Source organism: Rhinoderma darwinii, chromosome 6 (assembly GCF_050947455.1).
Source record: "Rhinoderma darwinii isolate aRhiDar2 chromosome 6, aRhiDar2.hap1, whole genome shotgun sequence".
Classification (NCBI taxonomy): Eukaryota; Metazoa; Chordata; class Amphibia; order Anura; family Rhinodermatidae; genus Rhinoderma; species Rhinoderma darwinii.
In genome coordinates, this window is record NC_134692.1 from 51,047,989 (window position 1) to 51,069,796 (window position 21,808).

Genomic DNA, 21,808 nt, shown 5'->3' on the forward strand with positions numbered 1-21,808 from the left:
CTGAGTTTTTCTCATGTGTAAAGTATTTTAACATTGTGTGAAGGGGTTTGAGTTATTTTGGAAAAATTGATGGACGACTCAAAAGGTGACGAGTAATAATGGCAGCCAATAATCCAAAAATACAAAGATCAGATAAGAAAGTTTACAAATACAGTTGCTTATATCATTCACAAAATATGTATAAATGGAAGTCTACAGAAAATAATTGGAGATAAAGAAGCGATTATGGGGGCGGCCAGTTCCTAGTCCCAAATATTAGCTGACAGACAGTAAGGCCATGTTCAAACTGGTCAGATACATATTCGTCCTCGAACCCACATGGAATTCTGGCCGAAATTTTTTTTGTAGAATGGTACTTACCCCGGTCTCAGTTGCCCATCCAGGCCAGCCTCCTGGGATGACACAGCAGCTCATGTGACCGCTGCAGCCTGTGATTGGCTGCAGCAGTCACATGGGATGAAACGTCATTCCAGGACGCAGGCCTGGATGGAGAACAGAACAAAATGTCGCTCTGACAACGCCCGGGTGGTAAGTATAAAACTTTTTATCCATTTTAAACCATAAAAAGTTTTTTTTTTTTTTCCTGAGTTGCAACATTTACCATTTGTCGCAGGTTTTACCTCCCTATTAAATTCAATGTAGAAAACCAGCAACAGAAAAGCAGCGATTCCGAAGCATAATTTGTTTAAAGCAGATCCACTCTGCTACTACTGTAATACGCTGCGGATTATCCACAATGGAATCAGTTGTGGAAAATCTGCAATGTTTACGCTACATCTGAACATATCCGAAGGGCTCATTCAGACGAGCGTAATACTCGTCCATGTGCTGTCCGTTGAATTCATTCCAATGGGACTATTCAGACATGCGTTTTCAGACAGCGAGTGTCCGTTGAGTGAAACTCACTGCATGTCCTATATTTGTGCATTTTTGCTCACCTTGTCTTCCATTGAAGTCTATGGGTGCGTCAAACTAAGGACACGGAAGTGCTTGCACGTACGTGAAAAACACATGCCACACGAAAAGCACACTGATGCATACGGACATGAAATGCACAAAATACGCACGTGAAATCAGACACACTCGTTTTGTTGTGTAGTTGAATGCAAACATTTAGGCTACAATCAAAGTAGATCATATAAGCAGTAGGTTTAGTGACCCTTTAGGCTACATTCACATGTGGCAGCTTTGCTGTGGATGAATCCACATTAAAACGGTGTAGAAAATTGGCAAGGAATAAAAATGTCCGCAGGTAAGTCATAGCAAAATAGTAGTTATTTTTTTAAACCCCATTCACTTTTAGTGTACTGTATACATATGCGCCGGTGGCCTTACAGTGCTGCTAGCGGAGTTGTCCCCCAGCAATCCACAGACCGTGAATGACCTAGAATCTGCATTGCTTGGCACTATGGCATCTGCCACCCACCTGTTTCCTCTCTCCTACTGCTTTTTCTTTGTATAAGTAGTTCCGTCAGTTCTTACATTATATTCATAAAACTCAAGGGAGTGATACAGTGAGCAAAATTTAAAGAGGCTCTGTCCGCACATTACAAGTGCCCTATCTCCTATATAAGGAGATCGGCGCTAAAATGTAGGTGACAGTAATGCTTTTTATTTAAAAAAACAATCTATTTTTACCACTTTATTAGCGATTTTAGACTTATGCTAATGAGTTGCTTAATGCCCAAGTGGGAGTATTTTTACTTTAGACCAAGTGGGCGTTGTACAGGGGAGTGTATGACGCTGACCAATCAGCGTCATGCACTCCTCTCCATTCATTTACTCAGCACATAGGGATCCTGCTAGATCCTTATGTGCTGTCTTATACTAATACATTAACAATACTGAAGTGTTTAGACAGTGAATAGACATTCTACGGGATGTCTATTTACAATCTCTGAACTTCGTTACTCTGTCTGTGGTAGTTACAGCAGGGGAAGCGTAATCTCGTTGTAACCGGTCATTTACCGCGTAATCTCGCGAGATTACGCGGTAAATGACCGGTTACAACGAGATTACGCGTCCTCTGCTGTAACTACCACAGACAGAGTAACGAAGTGCAGAGACTGTGAATAGACATCCCGTGGAATGTCTATTCACTGTCTAAACACTTCAGTATTGTTAATGTGTTAGTACAAGACAGCACATAAGGATCTAGCAAGATCGCCATGCGCTGAGTAAATGAATATAGAGGAGTGCATGACACTGATTGGTCAGCGTCATACACTCCCCTGTACAACGCCCACTTGGTCTAAAGTAAAAATACGCCCACTTGGGCATTAAGAAACTCATTAGCATAAACCAAAATCGCTAATAAAGTGGAAAAATAGATTGTTTTTTTAAATAAAAAGTATTACTGTCATCTACATTATAGCGCCAATCTCCTTATGTAGGAGATATGGCACTTATAATGTGGTGACAGAGTCTCTTTAAGGGAAGACACTTTAAATTCACATATTTTACAAGACAAAAAATTGAACAGATGTGACGGCCATGGTCATAAGTCACCGAATGCATGGCAATAATGACACATTTTGAATTGACAAATTATTATTTTCCATTACGCACCGGCAACTATTAGAACCAGACACATTCATCAACATTGACAGCCCAAAAAAAAATCACTAAAAGACCTTAAAGAATTTTTTTTAATGAATTCAGATTTGATTCAACAGGCAAACAGTCACCCATTTATCTGTAGAAAACCAAAAATATATACAAAGACTCACTTCAGAAATGCATATAGTTTACTTACAAATATCTGTACGCTCAAAAATTTAACATAAACTTTAGGGGCACTTATTGTCCTGCACATCTGTGCATGTATATATTTATATATATTTATATTTTTACATTTTTTTTTTTATTAAATAACATTTTACAAACTGTATAGAACATTTTGTTTTTGTACAGCAAATTCTTTGCCCTGGTAAATTAAAGTGGAAAAAAAAAAAATGATGGAAGGTCCATGTTCTTGTGTGAAGTCTCAAGAGGTGTGCAAGTAGAGGAAGGAAATGAAGGGGTTGAGGTATTTAGCCACGCACACAAAGAGACTGCAGCAACAGCATTAAAAATCCAAAAGTAGCTCAGAAAATCCCAAAATGTGAAAAATAAAATAAAAAAAATTAATACTAATAACCCATTTGGGGCAGGTTGGTTATATATAAAGTAGTCCATTCTGCTGACACAGCTCTTTTTCGCTTTACATGCTGCATAGAGCAGTCCAAGGTGACTGTGTGCACTAGAGAGACAGACTAGTTTCTTGCTCATCCGTAAGTGAAGTGAAAAGGAGGCGATGTAAGAAAAAGTAGAACGGAGGATATTCTTTTCCAAGATCATGCAAAGTATTGCTGTAGAGCCGTTTTTGCCCTAGAAGAAGGTAAAATGACATTTTACATATCGAGCTCATTCAAAACTTTGCTTCTCCTGACTAAAGGGTAATGACAACATCTCATATTTCAAGGTCTTTTATAAATATAAGAGCAGTTCAAGTCTGTCATCAGCAAGACCATTATGGATCAAGCATAGGGTGTCCTGATACAGAACCTCTGATGAAAGGATGCGGACAATCCTTTATAGTCCAATTCTACTGTAGCTGGGTTATTGGAATTTTTCTGTACTTTGCTACCTACGGGTCCTAAACGTTAATAAAATCATGCCTAAAAGGCAGCAATAGGGATATAATGAAGCTTTTGGATATATTCACTGGCCTAATTTGCCTACAGCAGCGATTGCGAGGCGTCTGGTAAGGAGTACGCGCGCGTAGCAGTTTGCTGACCATTCAGTATATTAGAAGGTTGCACCTCATCCCAACTGCTGCCTACGTCGCATAGCATGAAAGTACGGAACTCCTTCAATTCAATCGTCATTTTAAAGTGCAGCTTTAAGAAAATGTATCTTCCTATACTTTTATGCCCTTCCCATGATCACTTTAACGGCATGGTCCTTATTGCCCTGAGCCTGTTAGTTTGCGTGCTCACTTTAATGGCACTGTGCACTCCTGCACGCAGTGCTATCGGCAGGATGGAGCTGGCACAGGGATAGGGAACTGAAATAATCACCATCACGAATACACCTAAATACAGCACTCATAATGAGTGTCGTGTCCCAGAACGCAGAAGCCGCCAGGATTCCCTGTGCAGAGAGGCTCGGAGGCATGCAGAAAAGACATGATCTACGTTTTATTTACAGGTCAGTGTAAAAAAGATCACCGATAACCGTGATCTACTGGGCCGTTGCCATTAGATCATTATTATTGATCATTGTACGGGGTCGGCAGGGAACAAAGGTTATTTGTTTCCTGCTAACCTAAACTCCAATAGTATAAAATAAAGAATTAAAAAAAAAAAAAACAATTATATATTCTATCTATCTATATATATTTATAAATCCAAAAAAATCAGGCAGCACTCCAGCAGTGTATCAAAAATAGTAGAAAGGGCTTTATTGATCCATCAAGTGCAATGTTTCAGCTCTACAATAGAGCCTTTCTCAAGCTTTTTTGGATTTATACGTTTGGGTGCCATTGGTCGTGTCCGTGGCGGGCTTGCACCCCCTACTATTTTGGCTGTGCAGCTGACATTTTTTGTATTTCTATATCTATCTTATATATCTATAAATCCATACATCTCTAAATATATCTATATAGTTTTTTTTTTTTTTTTAAATGGAGAGTAAAAAGAAAATAACCCCCACACCCCCAAAAAATGCCAACTGTGCTAATTCCTATGCACCAGTATTACACATTCTGAGTGACTCCAATGCATTTTGTATAAGCGTCAGATGCTCGGGTATTAGAACACATAACGTTCATATCTCGCAGAATGTAGGGTACCCTAAATATACAATAATTTCCATGGGCACCAATTTTTGGCTGCTCTACCCTGCCCCATCTGCTGGCAGAAAAAAATTCTATACTTTGATTATTACCGTTGTACAGATGCTGCGTCTACAGGGAAGAGATACATTCAAAACTAAATTGGGCTCTTTGTTCTCTGCACTATAGTGAAGTCATATGTGATACAATGTACACATATGTGGCATCCCTATGCACTGAAGAATTAGGCTGGGTTCACACCTACGTTCGGCTTATCGATGTCCTGCGCCATCAGAGAAGAATATCGGAAATACCGGAAGCATTAGTTAAGTTGCACGACGGATACCTCCAGCGGCCAACGGTACCTATTGACTATTGTTTCCAGCATTTTCGGACAGATCTGCCACGGTGGCCCCTGACGGGGCCTCCAACGCAGGTGTGAACAAGGCCTTAGAGAATTAAGTTTTGGGGAAAATAAAAAAAAAACCTTCACCTTTAGAATTCAGCATTTTAAAAATGGTGAGATTTTTTCCTCTGAGCAGAACACCCCATGTCATAACAGGTTAATAAAGTTTAGCTGGAGTGGATACTTTCCCTTTGGCGAATGTAATGCAAAAGCAACAATATTTTCCTTCGGCCTAGAGGTGTTAAACCATTGACATACTTATGACTGTTAGGGCGGATTTACACGAACACGATATACGTCCGTGCCACCCGCGTGTCGCACGGACCTATGCTAGTCTAGTCTATGGGGCCGTGCAGACAGTCCGTGATTTTTGCGCAGCGTGAGTCCGCTGCGTAAAACTCACGACAGGTCCTATTTTTCTGCGTTGTTCGCGCATCACGCACTCATTGAAGTCGATGGGTGCGTGAAAATCATGCGCACCACACGGAAGCACTTCCGTGGGACGCACGTTATTCGCGCAACGCGCAACAGTAGTCAAAAGTATGTTTGGAAACAGAAAAGCACCACGTGCTTTTCTGTTTACAAACATCCAAACGGAGTGTCATAATGATGGCGGCTGCGCGAAAAGCACGCAGCCGCACATCCTATGTGATGACACACGGAGCTGTTAAGTGCCTTTTGCGCACGCCAAACGCACCATTTTTTGCATGCGCAAAAACGCACACGTGTAAATCCGCCCTTAATGTACGTTGATCGTAAACGAAGACAACCCTTTTACTGATGGAATGTGCTGCAGCGGACTTCTCACCACTCCGGCAAACATGAAATGTAGAATTACATGATGGCCATTCAGATGAATTCAGAGGACGATGCCAGAGCTACTTACTTGTCACAGAGATTTGGATCTGTTGACTGACTCAGCTTATGCAGGATGTCAACAATTCCAATTTCACGTAGCTTGTCCTGCCGTTCTTGTGAACCTAAAAAACACAATTTCAGTAAAAACAACACAATTACTAATAAGATATCAGCAGATATTTTGAACATTTCTGGGGTCTTGATAAAAAAAAAACTCAAACATTTAAAAGGTAACTATTATTTAAATAAACTTCTGATATGTCAGAAATTGACATCAGCGGGGGTCCAGGTGCACCTTGAGTTGCCATTGGCATATATTGGCTCTTTTTGAGAGCCATCATGTGGCTTTCAGCAACTCTACTAAGTAGAACATTTTACAAGTCTAGGTGTTCGGCCCTGTTCACATGGAGGATTTTGCATGGCAGGCCCTGCCGCGGAATTATTCCTGCCGTCTGCAGGAAGATTCCTCCTCCCATTGACTTCAGTGGGAGCTCCGGCCGGAATCCGCCCAAAGACGGCTGAAAAAAAATCAGCTAGCGGGAAAAAGCAGCGCCCAATTCCCTGGGCCTTATACAGTATTTAGGACATACAGATACAACACAGGATATTAGCAAGCTTCAAGATGACTTGGTTGGACCAATATTAGGTCACTAAATGAACTCTGAAAACTGAGATTACTGTTACTGGCAATTATTCTGGTCTCCATGACAGCACCCAGCCCAGGGCAAAAAAATCTGGGGACATAACAAAAAGATCACACCCCTCCACACCTCAGTGACTGGAAAGGAAAAAACCAAAATGGAGTAAGGAGGAAAATATATGGCTCTCAAAGCTCAAGAGCAAACCAAGAAAAAAAGAAAATAAATAAAAATAAAAAAAACACTGAATAAAAAGAGACAGGATTAATAAATACAAACTTAAATTCTCTCTTTCTTGTAATCTCTACTTCCTATCTTATTTTCCTCTTTCTTTTTCAACCCGTTGGCGCACGATGACATACATGTACATCATCAAATGCCTTTAGGTGACGCTCCATAATGTACATGTAAGTTAAAGGGATTGCACTGGCACAGCTTCTGCGCCCGTGCGATCACTGGAGAACACCAACGGTGATTGACAGTCAGGCGACTGTTGTAATAGCTGGGATCATTGAAACCTGTAATCCCAGCCGTTAAATCTCTTAGATGCCGTGTCAATAGCGACCTCCTTGGGTATGTTCACACAGGGTGGATACGCTGCGTAAAAGTACAAAGCTTATCCATCCTGGACGCCACAAGGAATTAAGGCCGAAAAACAGCATCAAATTATGGTGAAGTTTTTCGGCCAGAATGTCCATTACAGAAAACAACATGTACATACAAAAAAGTCCATACTTTCCTGTAGCCATGGCGACGCGTCCCTCTGGCATACTGTTGCCTGACCTCCTGGGATGACGTTCCGTCCCATGTGATCTCTGCAGCAGTCACATGGGATGAAACGTCATTCCTATAGGCCCGGCTGGACGCGAGAGCAGAGATCTGGGTAAGTTGGAGATTTGCTTTTCTTCTGTTGCGATTTTTCCTGCGGAATCACAGCTTTTACGTTCAATAATGATTTTATGTTTTAAAAATAGTCCACCATGAAAACAAAATATATATATGTTACCAAAACAAAAAAAAGTTATGCTTTTGGATGGCGGGGATGAAATGGCGGGGATAAGAAAACGAAAAAGCGAAAACTGGCTGCAGCGCCGAGGGGTTAATATTTTTCCCAAGTGTGGGGTATTTTTGAAAATCTGTAGCATGCGCCGATTTCCATCTGAAAAATATTCAGCAGCACATGGATGAGATTTCCACACAGAAAATCTGCAGCTTTTCCATCCCGTGTGAATCGAGCCTTAGGCCTGGGCCTTCCCTAGCGCCCTGGGTAAAGTATGTCAAACAGAGCTGAGAGAGCTCCCATAGGTCCTGTGTGGAGGCGGTGTGAACTTTTTTTTTTATGTCCCCAGTTTTCCCGTCCTGGGATGTTGTAGTCCTCGAATGGGTGCTGTCATGGGCGTTGGGGAAAACAATATTTTAATTTACAAAAGACTTCTGTAAGGAAGCATGAGATTGAGTGCGGCCTATTTTACCTTCCTCTTCATTCCATGTGAGGTTTGCTATGCAGAACATAGCGGCCAGCTGGAGCTTCAGGTTGGAATGACCCTGTGATGAGGGAACAGAACAACAAGATATCAACTTTAGGTTGTGATAGAACGTCTCCTCTTGTGTTTAAGGGGTTACATTTTTAATAAACTCCTCTTCAAAGCTGGCAGAGAACTGATCACCACATGTTAAAAAGTGAACAAATGTTTGTCTGTTGTCTTGGAATTTGTGCCTCTGAAGAAAAAAAAAAAAAAAAAAAAAACCGACAGGGATCTGTGCGGCAGACAAATGATCAATTTCACTGGCGGCATAAACCATGCGATCAGCATAAATGATGCGACCAGGAGTTCTAGATTTTTGAAAAATGTATAAAATACTATGATAAAGGAAAATGAACAAAGGTAAAACAAAACCAAGCTTCTATACTGGTAACAGATGTGCCCCCCCTCCTCCATTTTTAACACTAGTTTGGATGCATTATTGGGTGATCACTGCAAACAGCCATCAACAGAGAGAAAAGAGGTTAAATGTGCAGCCACAAAGTTTATAAACTGTAGATTTTATGGTCTCAAATGATTTAGGTCAATAATGGCATAACATTGGAAGCAAACGGATTTAATGAAGGCTCCGTTCACATCTGCGTTGGGACTCTTCATGGGTTCCGTCTGACCTTTCCGTTTGTCTCAGTTTTGTAAGGGTTCCGTTGTTTTGACAGAATGAATAGCGAAGTCGGCTACGGTATTGATTCCATCAAAGCAACGGAACCCTTGCACAACGGAGACAAACGGAAACCATTTGCACCGGATGCGTCACCATTGAAATGGTTTCCGTTCGCTTCAGTTTGGATTCCGTTCATGGGTTCCCCTGACGGAAAGCTCAGATGGAACCCATGAACGAAGCCTAACATTACTTTCTGTAAACATTCAGATTTTTGTTATTTCTTGTATCCAATTTATTTTTATTTGGTTTCATTTTTAAGCAATTAATATAGTAATAAAACTGCAATTGAGAAAATGATCATTTAGGGTTATTTCAAAAGGTAGGTGTTTGTGTCATAGTGGGAAGCTAACAATAGTAAATGTCACTTCATAGCTTTAAACGGTAAGTCCACAAATAGCGCACTTTCACCGATGCGGGTCTTTTAAACGTGGCAAAACCTGCATGTGCTGCAGGCTCTGATTTCCGCTACTTGTGGACGTGGTTTTAAAATCAGCGACAAATCAATACTCTTTATTTATAAAGCATTAACAAGCGTTGTATAATAGCGGAGCACAGCAAACGATATACTGAGAAAACCTTAAGGTGTAGTCTACAAAATACAAAGAAAAAAATGCATACAAATGTTATCAATTTTAGAGGCTGCACAAAAGAAATCCAAGAGCGACAGCATCCTCTTTATGTGATCTTTTATTGATCTCACATCCTTTATTGATCTCACATCCTTTATTGATCTCACAGCTTCTCTGCCTGTAAACCGATGTGAGATCAACATAAAGAGGATGCTGTCGCTCTTGGATTTCTTTTGCGCAATACTAGATTGGAGGATTTAGAAAACTATTCCCCATCTGCGACCCTGCCCCCTTTTTTTTCCCCCACATCCTGGTGCTGTCCTCTCCTACACATTTTGGTAAGTTTCCCAGCTGTTCAGTGCTTACTCATTACTACACGTTAGCAAAAGGAGGAATGTGGATAAGGGAATAGAGACAGCGGATTTCTTTTTACTAGTTTCTTATTAATGGACAATAATGAAACATTAAGTGGTGCGACCTCCTGCTGCCCTGCACAAGTTGTTACTTACCACATAATACTTGATTTTTTGCAGGATATCATCATTCGTCATAATTAAGTCCTTAGCTGTAGTTCCATCTGCTATGTTTGCAAGGATGCACAATGTCTGGAACACAAGTAACGCAGGTAAAAGGTCTCACTTTTGCCAGTTTTGACCAAACAATAACATAAATGGCACCATGAATGAATTCATGTCAGTGGAGCGGAGCTGCATTACCAGACCCGGCCAGAGGACAAGTGTGGTGCGGTTTCCGTGAAAAAGGCAGACCTTTTTTTTTCTAATATCAATAACCCGCTGCCTGAACAAATTAACAGATTCTACATATAAAAATACAGGACGGTGGGGAAAGATACAACGACGATACTATGGGACTTACAAAGTCTAATATAACATACAGAGATCAGTAATTCTGTATCTTGGCTTCATCAACTCAGTGAACATATAATGATCTTCCGTGTTCCGTGTGCTATTAAAATATGCAATTCTACTGGACTACTAAGCAGTTGTTAACCCCTGCCAGTAAGATTAAGTACCGCCGGTCATTCATTACAATATATTGAATGAAACCTGTGATGACATACCTGTTCCTTGACCTCTATATTATGCTCTCCTTCAAGAATGAAGGTCACAGCTTGCATTATCTGCTTCCCATGTGTGCTCATTATCTGGTCTATATGCTTTAAGTTCAGAAAGGAGAAAAAAAAAAAAGGAATAATGTTACCAATTAAAAACCCTGAATGTGAGATACAATCACCTTACAATCGTTACACTAGCATAAATAAATAGAATAACTGAAATAATTAAAAACAGAACATTAGCGTAATAGCCTTTACTGTTAGGTTATGGGACCACAACAGGGTTAATTATAGGACACAGATGCAGATTGCTTAGGCTTCGTTCACATCTGCGTTGGGACTCGATTCATAGGTTCCATCCAAAGTAAATATTACAGCACTCAATAGGTTTAATTTAGAAGTAGGAATAATCACCAGATGACATATGTAAAATAGTGGGATTTGCATGTATTTACTCTGGAATACATACATTTTTGGGTATATATATATATATATATATATATATATATATATATACACACCCACACATATATACACATACACACACACACACACACACACACACACACACACACACACACACACACACACACACAATAGGCTTGTAAACTAAAGTAGACAATGAATTGTGGACTACTTATGATTAACTGCAAACTAAGAAAAAGAATTGTATTTTTTTGCAATTCTGTACAACACAGAAGTAGATGTAGACCAACAGATTTTCCCTGCATGCATTATTGCATTGCTCAATTAAAAAAATTCTGACTTGTTTTAGAGACTGGTCAGAAGTTGTGATCGGTGGGGATCTGGGTAATGAAACGGTTTAAAGGTGTTGAGATTTTAGATGTCCCGAATACATCTCTAAAGAGGAGAGCTGAGGAAAGATTTTGCAGGTCCTTTGCTGTAGTAATTTATGGGTGCCTTAGGACTCAGACCCCACGAACTATAACTTGTGAAATTTCTGAAAAGTTACGGAGCGGGACCCTTTTTTTTTTTTCGTTTCTTGACACTATTAATGTATACCTGAAAAATTCCAATAATTACAACTTTGATTAAAATATTGGCACATCTACATTTAAAAAAAAAAAAAAAAAAAAGACTTCAACTTTACAACAGAAGAGCTACCAAAAACATAAAATATCTCAGGAAGCCCATAAACAAACCTACGTTTTAAAGCGTATGTTCCCGTTTATTTATCTTCTGACAGGTCATTAAGACATTCCTGAGAATACCATCTACAGCGGTCTGAGCTGAAACGTCACCAATCGCTCAAATGAAGGGCCAACAGAATTGTAAGTATTAACGGAGAGCCTCCCGCTGATGTCATCTTTTGACATCCGTAAAGGTTAACCATTAGTTCAAACATTACAGATTTTAGAATCACACTTACTGGACGCGTAGACAACAAGTTTCTGAGAAGTCCCAACGTTTTCATCAATACATTGACGTCTGAATCAGAGAGTAGTCGAAATAATTGTTCGGTGCTCAAACTTCTTAAAATGTCCGATTTGATTTTCTGATCAGCTTGAAACGCCATGTTCTAGGAAACACGACATAGTTATAAAAATACAATGATTCGTCAATGACTCCTAGAGAAAACCACTTACCATTAAAGCCCAGATACCATTGACCCGCAGAGCCGGATTCTCACTAAGAGTCAGACTACACAGCAGTTCTATGGCTCCAGATTCCAGAATAGGCTGGAAGCAGAGAAATACAAAAATAAAACATCGGTGTACAAAGATCGTGATACCACGTAATTCATTCACATTCATTTGCTTACCTGCTTCACTCTAGAGCAGCATTCTACAGCTTCCATCTAGATATAAATTACAAATAATGTTGAGTAACTTTGCAAGTTTACTTATACTGCAGGCTTCCTTTAAGCGGACTTTACATCTCCCAGCATCTCCTGCTGGTTCAATGTCTGCACTCTGCTGTTTTACATTCATTGCATAATGTAGTGTTTAGACTAGCTGCTATACAGTAGTCTGATGTAGAAAACAAAAATAACATCTCACACAATGCAAAGGAAGAATGGACAATGAATTGTAGGATCTTTCCCGAGTTGTAAGGTTGTTACTGGTAGAATAGTGCTGATGGATTTCCAGCTGTAACCATCAAAATTCTGGATGCAACTCTACACCAAAATTGACAATTAAATTTTGTAGAACGTACGCAAAGTATTTGCAAATTTACTCAGCATTATAAAATTGTAAGTTTAAGTTTCTCAATGGATATCTAGATGTAGAGTAAAATGATGTTCAGAAGTGGAGCTATGCTTTAATATCATCTATAGGAGAAGTAATTGGCAACAAGGATGAACCTCATTAACGTGTGTGATAACAGTGTAACATGTAAATGGTCGTCTCCAACTTGCCTTGCTGTCCTAGTATGAGCAGAGGTGTACAAAATAGTTTGTAGTATGTCAGATAGCTGTAATCTTATTGGTCATCAATGGTGTAAGAAAATGCATTTATTGTAAACTGAATATAATTCAAAGTGCATCCTGTTACATTTTGTTTTTTTGTTATACCTTTATTTCCGACATGGCATATCAGTGAGAATACATTTATAAAAACATAAAAAGACCTAAAATAGCACAGGATGGGTCTAATATACACGATATATGCCCTAACAAATGTCACACAGGAGTATGCTAGTTTGTGCTGAAAAACCACAGACCATAGTAAATGATCCGATATTGACAAAGGGTTAAAACGGCTGACTCATGCAGATGGCTTCCATTAATTTTCCCTACCCAATTCACTAATTTAATTTCTGCTAAAAACAAAAGTACAGGATGTTTCATGATGAATGTTACTAGTAGTAATGGAAAACAAGGTGGTGATGCAGTCATAGTGCTCATTGGGGAGTCATTAGAGGTCTCTACAAACGTCATTCCTACTGCTCCTTCCCAAAAGGCACAGGGAAATGTGGTTCGCCATTGGTCATGAATTTTTTATATTGTTCTATCCATTTTCTGCCAGATGCATTAGTAACCTTCACAAAATAAGCTCTGGATTTTTATAGAACAAAAAATGCCATTGTATTTTGTAGGAGAGCTTAAAAAATGTAGAGGCCATAAAACACTCACCTCTCCATGGGTCAAAAGGCGAATCTAGCTAAAAAGTCAAGCATAATACACCGCTACCCAACTCAACTAGTGTAGAACAAGCGTATGGACGCACCCACAATGCAGTCTACAGGAAAATGCTTAGGAAGAAGGTGATTATACCATAAGCAAATTTTGCTTTAAAAGGGGATTGTATCATGCATTTAATTCTAGATTAAAATGGATCGGTCATATATTTATGCTACCCTGCCTGAGGAGAGCATAAAGAAGTAACAGACACGTTGATGAATGAATATATGAATATACTTGGACTCAAGCTTGCAAGTGCTGGCTGCATGCAGAAAGTAAAACGACTAAATTCTCAGAAATGACGGCCCATTACGTAATAAGTGACAGGCCACTGGAATCAGCGGATCTTTCACTTCTTTATGCTGCCCTCAGACAGACCAGCATACATATATCATAGATCCACTTTAAACAGGCACTGCACTTTAAACAAACTATGCATAGCTCAATAGTACAAGCGAATATAAGAAACTTTGTAACATATCATATTAGAGAAAAATGTCTTTTTCTCTACTTGTCACACCCCCCCCCCCCCCAACTGTTCACTAATTTGAATTTCCTGCTTTTTCACCTCCTCAAGACAAGATGAAAGATCAGCTCACTGGGGGGGGGGGGGGAATCAGGTTATAGCTGCCCATAGAAGTCTATGGAGAGGGGAGGAGGGAGCAGGAGCAGAGTGAAACAGACAGAAAGACACTGCTTCCTAGTAAGTGTCATATGTCACCCCAGTGCAGGATTCACATCTGCACTGCTTAGCATTGCTGTATAATTTCCTCAATGCTGCTGCATCTAATTATATGACAGAGAAAAAAAAGACATCCTGCTGTCCTATTTCTATCTGTGTGCGCAGCGTATAGAAGACATGATAGCAGTTAGGCTCCACCCACTAGCTCAGAGACTAATAATTAGAGATAGAGCCTGCAGAGGGGAAAACCGCTAAAAAATTAAGAATATAATTTATATAACGGTCAGAAATAATGTTATTCTTCATGTACACACACTGCAGCTTATTCTGAAGAGTCATCTGAAAGGTTATGTACGCTTAGGTAAGAGAAGCAAAATAATGTGTTTGTTATTTTATTTTTTTATATTGTAGCAATTAAATAAATAAAAATATTTACAAAATAGAAAGTAACAGATGATACACATCAGGTTGTTTATTTCTCTAAGGGCCAGTTCACAAGGAGTTTACGCGCTTTTTTTTTAACGCGGAAACCGCGTCGGAAAATGCGCCAAAAAACTGCCGAAAATGACGTTCCTATTAAAATCAATGGGAGGCTGAGGCGATTTTTTCTCGCGAGCAGAAAAAACGTCTCGCAAGAAAAAGAAGCGACATGCCCTATCTTCGGGCGTTTACGTCCCTGACGTCCCATTGACATCAATGGGAGGCAGAGAAAGCGTATTTCGCAGCGTTTTTTGCCCACGGCACTCAATGGCCTAAGGCCCCATGCCCACTTCAGTGTTTTTCTTCAGGGTGCTAGCCGTTTTTCTGACGGCTAGCACCCTGGCCCATTCATTTCATTGGGGCCATGCACACTTCAGTTTTTTTGACGGTCCCGTTGCTCCGTTCCGATCCAAAGAAGAGCATGTCCTACTTAGGTCCGAGATTCCGTGACCGTGAGGCCCATGCAAGTCAAAAAAACTGAAGGCACACAGAAGGCATCCGTGTGCCGTCCGTGTGTGACGGAGCCGTTGCCTAGCAACGGCCGGGCGGGCTGAAATACATTACAGAAATATTACACTAATCGGCAGCCACTTGTCTCTATCAATCACTGATAGAGAAAAGAGGCTGCTGATTAAAAATAAAATAAAAATCAGTTCATACGTACCTGGTCGTCTTGGTGACGAGTACCTCTTCTTCCTCCAGTCCGACCTTCCTTTCTGACGCAGCAGCCTGTGATTGGCTGCAGAGGCCGCTGCAGCCTGTGATTGGCTGCAGAGACGGTCACGTGGGATGAAGCGTCATCCCTGGAGGCCGGCCTTCTGACGTCATCCTGACGTGCGTGACCGCCACTACAGCCTGTGATTGGCTGCAGCGTTGTCATGGATGAAACGTCATCGCTGGAGGCCGGACAGGAGGAAAGTAAGTATGAACTTTATTTATTTATTTTATTACATTAAAACTGTATTTTCCGAGCGCCGAGCATGGTACTGTCCAGGGTGCTGAAAGAGTTACCGCCGATCAGTGCAGCCCATTAACACTTTCAGCACCCTGGACAGTACCATGCTTGGCGCTCGGAAACATGGAGAGCACACGGCCGCTAAAACGGGCACACGGATCCGTCAAAAACGGCCGTGAAAACGGTGTCGGAAGTGTGCACGAGGCCTAACCATTTCAGTGCCTCAACAGTCTAAATGTGACATATCCTCTCTCTCATTGGGAGAAGTGCAAAATAGCTTTTCTCCAGGATAGCTTTCTCTCTCTAGTGCCACCTGTAGGTGATTACTCTTTTTTTTCTACTCTTAGTCAAATGTCCAACATTTTATATAGCCTTGAAGCAGGACAAGTTAATAGCCAAATCAGAGACATCCATCTGTAAACAGCATTGCTTCAGAGTTGCTAGTGGCTAGTAAGAGGTCTATTGGGAATTACCCTGTAAGTCAATGTCCGACCATTTATACATACCTATAGGTGGAACTAGAAAGACTGCTTTCTTCCTTCTGGAGGAGAGCTATTTTGCATACTTTTTTTTTTACCAGGGAGCATTGCCCTTAAGACTCATTGCCAGCTGGATCTTCACAAGGAGAATCAGTACCTTCCAAGAAATGGTAGGAAGGGTGATAACATGAAGAAAAGTAAACGTATAACCCAGTTATACGATCTGTAAGCGGATAGGTTTTTACTAGAGGGACCATCCTCTATCACAAACGGGAGACAGGTTGAAGCCGCATTACATAGGATACACTGACACGGCAGTTAGGGGACAGCAGTTCCATGTAACTAATCTATCACTTGTTGCACTTCGATAGGACTCAGGGCAGAGCAAGGGCAGTGTAATGAGACTGACCCCTCTGAACAGCCAGATGCATAACGGGAACCATAGAGGGGAAGAAGGAACCAAGAGGGCATCAACTCAGAGGTATACACAAGTCAAACCTCTACATTATTCTTTAATAATGACCTATGCTGCACTATAAAAAAAAAAAAAGGCTAAAAAATAATTGCTGGAGTGCCTCTTTAATTTCCCCTTTAGTGAGGTTGCAAGGTAATTGCGCTCTTATACAGTGATAATTGCTTATGTTCATAAAAATGTATTTCTATAGACAAGACACTATCCATTCTAAGTAAAACATAACAAACTACTATGACCAGGCTTGCAGGGTGTGAGGTTAAAAATGAGAATCAAGGCAATGTATAAACACCAGACATACAGTGCATTCAGAAAGTCTTCAGACCCTTTCAGTTTTTTCACAATTTGTTATATTGAGGCGTTGTGCTAAAATAAAAAAAATATCAAGTTTTTCCCCATCATTCTCAATCATCATACTCAATACCCCATAACGACAAAGTGAAAACAACATTTTAGAAATTTTTGCAAATTTATCAAAATTGAAAAACCCTAATTTTGCATGGACGTAAGTATTCAGATCCTTTGCTATGACACTTGAAATTTAGCTCTGGTGGCCTCTCATTTTTCTAGATCTTTGAAATGTTTCTACACCTTTATTGGAGGCCACCGGTGGTAAATTCATTTGATTGGACATGATTTGGAAAGACAACCCCCTGTCTGTATAAGGTCTTACAGCTGACAATGCATATCAGAGCAAAAACCAAGCCATAAGGAGGAAAGAACTGCCTGCAGAGCTCAGAGACAGGATTGTTTGGAGGCACAGATCTGGAGAATGGGACAAAAGAAAAATCTGCTGCACTGAAGATTCCCAAGAGCACAATGGCCTCCATAATTCTTAAATGGAAGGTGTTTAGAACAACCAGGACTCTTCCTAGAGCTGGCCGCCCCACCAAACTAAGTAATCGGGGAAGAAGGGCCTTGGTAAGAGATGTGACCAACAACCCAATGGTCACTCTGGCTGAGCTCCAAAGATTGTGTGCAGATGGGAGAAACTTCCAGAAGATCAATCATCACTGCAACACTCCACCAATCTGGGATTTATGGCAGGGTGACCAGAAAGAAGCATCTCCTCAGTAAAAGACACATGAAAGCCCGTCTGCAGTTTCAAAGAAGCAATTAAACTACTCTGACTGTGAGAAACAAGATTCTGTGGTCTGATAAAACCAAGTTTGAACTTTCTTGCCTCAATTCTAAGCGTCATGTCTGGAGGAAACCAGGCACTGCTCATCACCAGCCCAATATCATCCCTACAGTGAAGCATGGTGGTGGCAGCATCATGCGGTGGGGGTGTCAGCAGCTGGGATAGGGAGACTGGTCAGGGTTGAGGGAAAGATGAATTGAGCAAAGTACAGAGATATTCTTAATGAAATACTCATCCGGAATGCTCTGGACCTCAGATTAGGCCGAAGGTTCACCTTCCAACAAGACAATAACCCTAAGCACACAGCCAAGACAACACAGGAGTGGCTTAGGGACAACTCTGTGAACGATCTTGAGTGGCCCAGCCAGAGCACTGACTTGAACCCAATCGAACATCTCTGGAGAGACTTGAAAATGACTGTCCGACGGTCCCCATCCAACCTGACAGAGCTTGAGAGGATCTGCAGAGAACAATGTCAAAAAATCCCTAAATCCAGGTGTGCAAAACTTGTAGCATCATACCCAAGAAGACTGGAGGCGGTTATCACTGCCAAAGGTGCTTCAACTAAGTACTGAGTAAAGGGTCTAAATGCTTATGTCAATGCAATATTTTTGTTTTTCCTTTTGAATACATGAGCATCGATTCGGAACATTCTGTTTTCACAGTCATTATGGGGTATTAACTGCAGAACGATGAGGAAAACGTGAATTTTTTTATTTTAGCACAAGGCCTCAAAATAATAAAATGTAAAAAAATGTAAAGGCTCTGAAGACTTTCCATTGGCATTGTATGCGATTAAGGCTGAAGTCACACATGCAGTTTTTATGGCACATCGTGGATACAAAGGAGCGGAGACAGATCAGTCTTTTCTTCATACTTTTCCTACTTTTTAGATTCACTCCAGTGTATAGCTACAGACCTGAAACAAAAACTGCATGTGTGATTTCTGCATAAAAGTTTGGGCCACTTAATTTTTAATTCGACAACCTCAATGTAATACATTCTAGTGACAGCAATGAACAGCATAAGCATCAGCTAGCGCAGGCTCATTTATTTGCAAGGCAATTATTTTGTGTTCATTTAATATTAATTTGGTATCCCAAGGAAACATTAGATGAAAAGTAAATTTTTTCCAGAAGACTCCAACCCACAGTCAGTCATTTAACAGTAAAGACATATCAATTTAAAAATTCACCGTGTGTCATGGGCATGTAATAACATGCGCATAGAACAGGATGATATAATGTGTATAGTATGTTGTGAATCTCCCTAGAGTTTATCGATTATCAACATTTAATTTTACATTAACCGCTACCCGCTGCAGCCATTTTTTCATATTTGCAGTCTCACCTCCAGGATCCTCACCATTTGGGAGTGCAGGAGCCCCTGTGACCATGATTTAAGGATTTTCAAGTGACTGTCAGTGGCCATTTTTACCATTAAATTAAACAGGCATGCAGGAGCATCTCTCCATGCCAGACGTTCGTTCAAGCAGGAGAATACAAGAAGGACACTTTAGGAGTTTTATGCCTGGGCTACATGGAGACTTTTTGTAGCGGTACTGATTTTAACTCGAGTGACCTCTGCAGTCCACAAGATTGCATACAACTCAATGTATTCCTTTGGACTGCAGGTGTAAACTCAATTAGCAGTGCTACAAAAAGTCTCTGTGTAGCCCAGGCCTTAAGGCATGGGTCTGAATAATGACAAAAGAGTAACACAAACCTCTTTACTAGGAGAGAACTCAAGAAGAAGGTTGCATAATGTTGATGAAGCCACCACCAGAATATCATCAGGGGCATTCTGTAAGACCTACAGAATATAAGAAATTCCACAGTTTTTATATCTGTCAAATACTCAGGTGATCAGTCTTGACTATGGAAAAGATTTTGCATAAAACTTGACATCCCATTGACAACCAAGAACAATGTATGGATCTGTTTATTTTATAGGATCGCATTTAATAATTAATGTAAAATTCTTGGAAAACCAATTTTAATGTCCCATCCTTAGGGTAGGCAATCAATGTTTAATCAGTGGGTGGCCAACCCCTGGGTCCCTGACTGATCAGCAGTACAAAGGGGTGGTAGCTGTCAGTGGAGCATTGTCGCCCCTTCGCTGATATATCAATATAGCAATACATTGGTCCATGGAGCAGTATCTGGTACTACAGCCCAGCGCTTTTCACTTGTTGGCATGGACAGCAATGTTATGGGTACTGCATTAAAGAGCCCTTTTCGTTTAGCTGATTAGTGAGGGTCCTGGGGGGGGGGGGGGGTCATATCCCCACTAATCAAGATAAGCCTTCAATGTAAAATTCTAACTTTTTCCCTGACATATATCATACGTACTGGCAGAAAGGAACTTCAGTAGCCAAGGATATCTGCTACGTCCTTGCCATTAACAGCGGTAACTAAAACAAGCCCTGGATCGCAGCTCTAGCTAAAATCCTGCCTGAGTTAAAACTGGTTAAAATGGGAGCTGCATATATTTGCAACTCCCATTTCAGTCTGTGTGGAGTAGGAGAGGGGGCCGGCGGAGGGACGTGCTGGCAGTGTGCAGGAAGAGGAGCAGCAGCTGCAATACTCCTCCTGTCCCTGTATGCCTGTAGATGACCGAAGGAGGAGCTGAACTAATTCCCCCTCTGCGCCTAATTAGGCCATTTATTGCCTCAACGACCCGGACATTTTCCAGCATTTGGTTCATGGAGTCAAATAAATAGCACCAAGCACTTGCACCACGTACAAACATCAATAAAGTTTGTATATTTTACACTGTGCCTACTTTAGCATGAAACCCACAGACCGGTATTTTAATAATTCCCTTTATAAGCTACCGTCATAGCAATAACACTTATCACTAGATCAGAATTTCGAATATATTTCTGATGGATGGAAAAGATTTCTGTCAGGTAGAAAAGACATTTTCATCCACTGACGTTTGCCATTAACGATAGTTTCCAATTAGCTTCAGCTAAAAAATAAATAAATCTATTTGTTAACGCATTCGATTAAGTTAGATTAAGAGAGCCATAACTTTTTTATTTTTCTGTCAAGCGACATGAGGAGTTATTTTTTGCAGGGCGAGCTGTAGATTTTATGGATACCATTTTTGGGGTACATGTGACTTTTTGATCACTTTTTATTAGAAAAATTTGGGAAGCTAAAGTGACCAAAAAACAGCAATTTGGGTGTTTTACAGTGGAGGAAATAAGTATTTGATCCCTTGCTGATTTTGTAAGTTTGCCCACTGTCAAAGTCATGAACAGTCTAGAATTTTTAGGCTAGGTTAATTTTACCAGTGAGAGATAGATTATAATAAAAAAAAATAAAAAAAAATTACATAGTCAAAATATATATTTATTTGCATTGTGCACAGAGAAATAAGTATTTGATCCCCTACCAACCATTAAGAGTTCAGCCTCCTCCAGACCAGTTACACGCTCCAAATCAACTTGGTGCCTGCATTAAAGACAGCTGTCTTACATGGTCACCTGTATAAAAGAGTCCTGTCCACAGACTCAATTAATCAGTCTGACTCTAACCTCTACAACATGGGCAAGACCAAAGAGCTTTCTAAGGATGTCAGGGACAAGATCATAGACCTGCACAAAGCTGGAATGGGCTACAAAACCATAAGTAAGACGCTGGGTGAGAAGGAGACAACTGTTGGTGCAATAGTAAGAAAATGGAAGACATACAAAATGACTGTCAATCGACATCGATCTGGGGCTCCATGCAAAATCTCACCTCGTGGGGTATCCTTGATCCTGAGGAAGGTGAGAGCTCAGCCGAAAACTACACGGGGGGAACTTGTTAATGATCTCAAGGCAGCTGGGACCACAGTCACCAAGAAAACCATTGGTAACACATTACGCCGTAATGGAT

The 21,808-nt window shown here is 40.6% G+C and overlaps 1 protein-coding gene and 1 long non-coding RNA gene across 5 annotated transcripts in view; one reads left to right on the plus strand and one right to left on the minus strand.

The window, feature by feature from the left end:
• Positions 1–2,630: 2,630 nt before the first annotated feature.
• Positions 2,631–21,808, minus strand: part of ARMC8 (armadillo repeat containing 8) — an 83,820-nt gene continuing 64,642 nt past the window's right edge. For 2 of the 4 annotated variants that reach the window (XM_075829715.1, XM_075829717.1), the window contains 9 exons: positions 19,647–19,733; positions 12,351–12,386; positions 12,175–12,267; positions 11,958–12,107; positions 10,574–10,669; positions 10,002–10,097; positions 8,191–8,263; positions 6,109–6,202; positions 2,631–3,369 (listed from right to left, as the gene is read on the minus strand). In XM_075829715.1, the coding sequence (XP_075685830.1) occupies positions 3,336–3,369; positions 6,109–6,202; positions 8,191–8,263; positions 10,002–10,097; positions 10,574–10,669; positions 11,958–12,107; positions 12,175–12,267; positions 12,351–12,386; positions 19,647–19,733 (759 nt within the window). In that variant the 3' untranslated portion in view covers positions 2,631–3,335. The remainder of the gene's footprint in view (positions 3,370–6,108; positions 6,203–8,190; positions 8,264–10,001; positions 10,098–10,573; positions 10,670–11,957; positions 12,108–12,174; positions 12,268–12,350; positions 12,387–19,646; positions 19,734–21,808) is intronic. The other 2 variants (XM_075829716.1, XM_075829719.1) reach the window with 1 other exon arrangement.
• LOC142655489 (uncharacterized) overlaps positions 10,030–21,808 on the plus strand; it is a 49,105-nt gene continuing 37,326 nt past the window's right edge. Inside the window, exons 1-2 of the long non-coding RNA XR_012849503.1 lie at positions 10,030–10,117; positions 11,775–11,859. This is a non-coding gene — a long non-coding RNA (uncharacterized LOC142655489). The remainder of the gene's footprint in view (positions 10,118–11,774; positions 11,860–21,808) is intronic.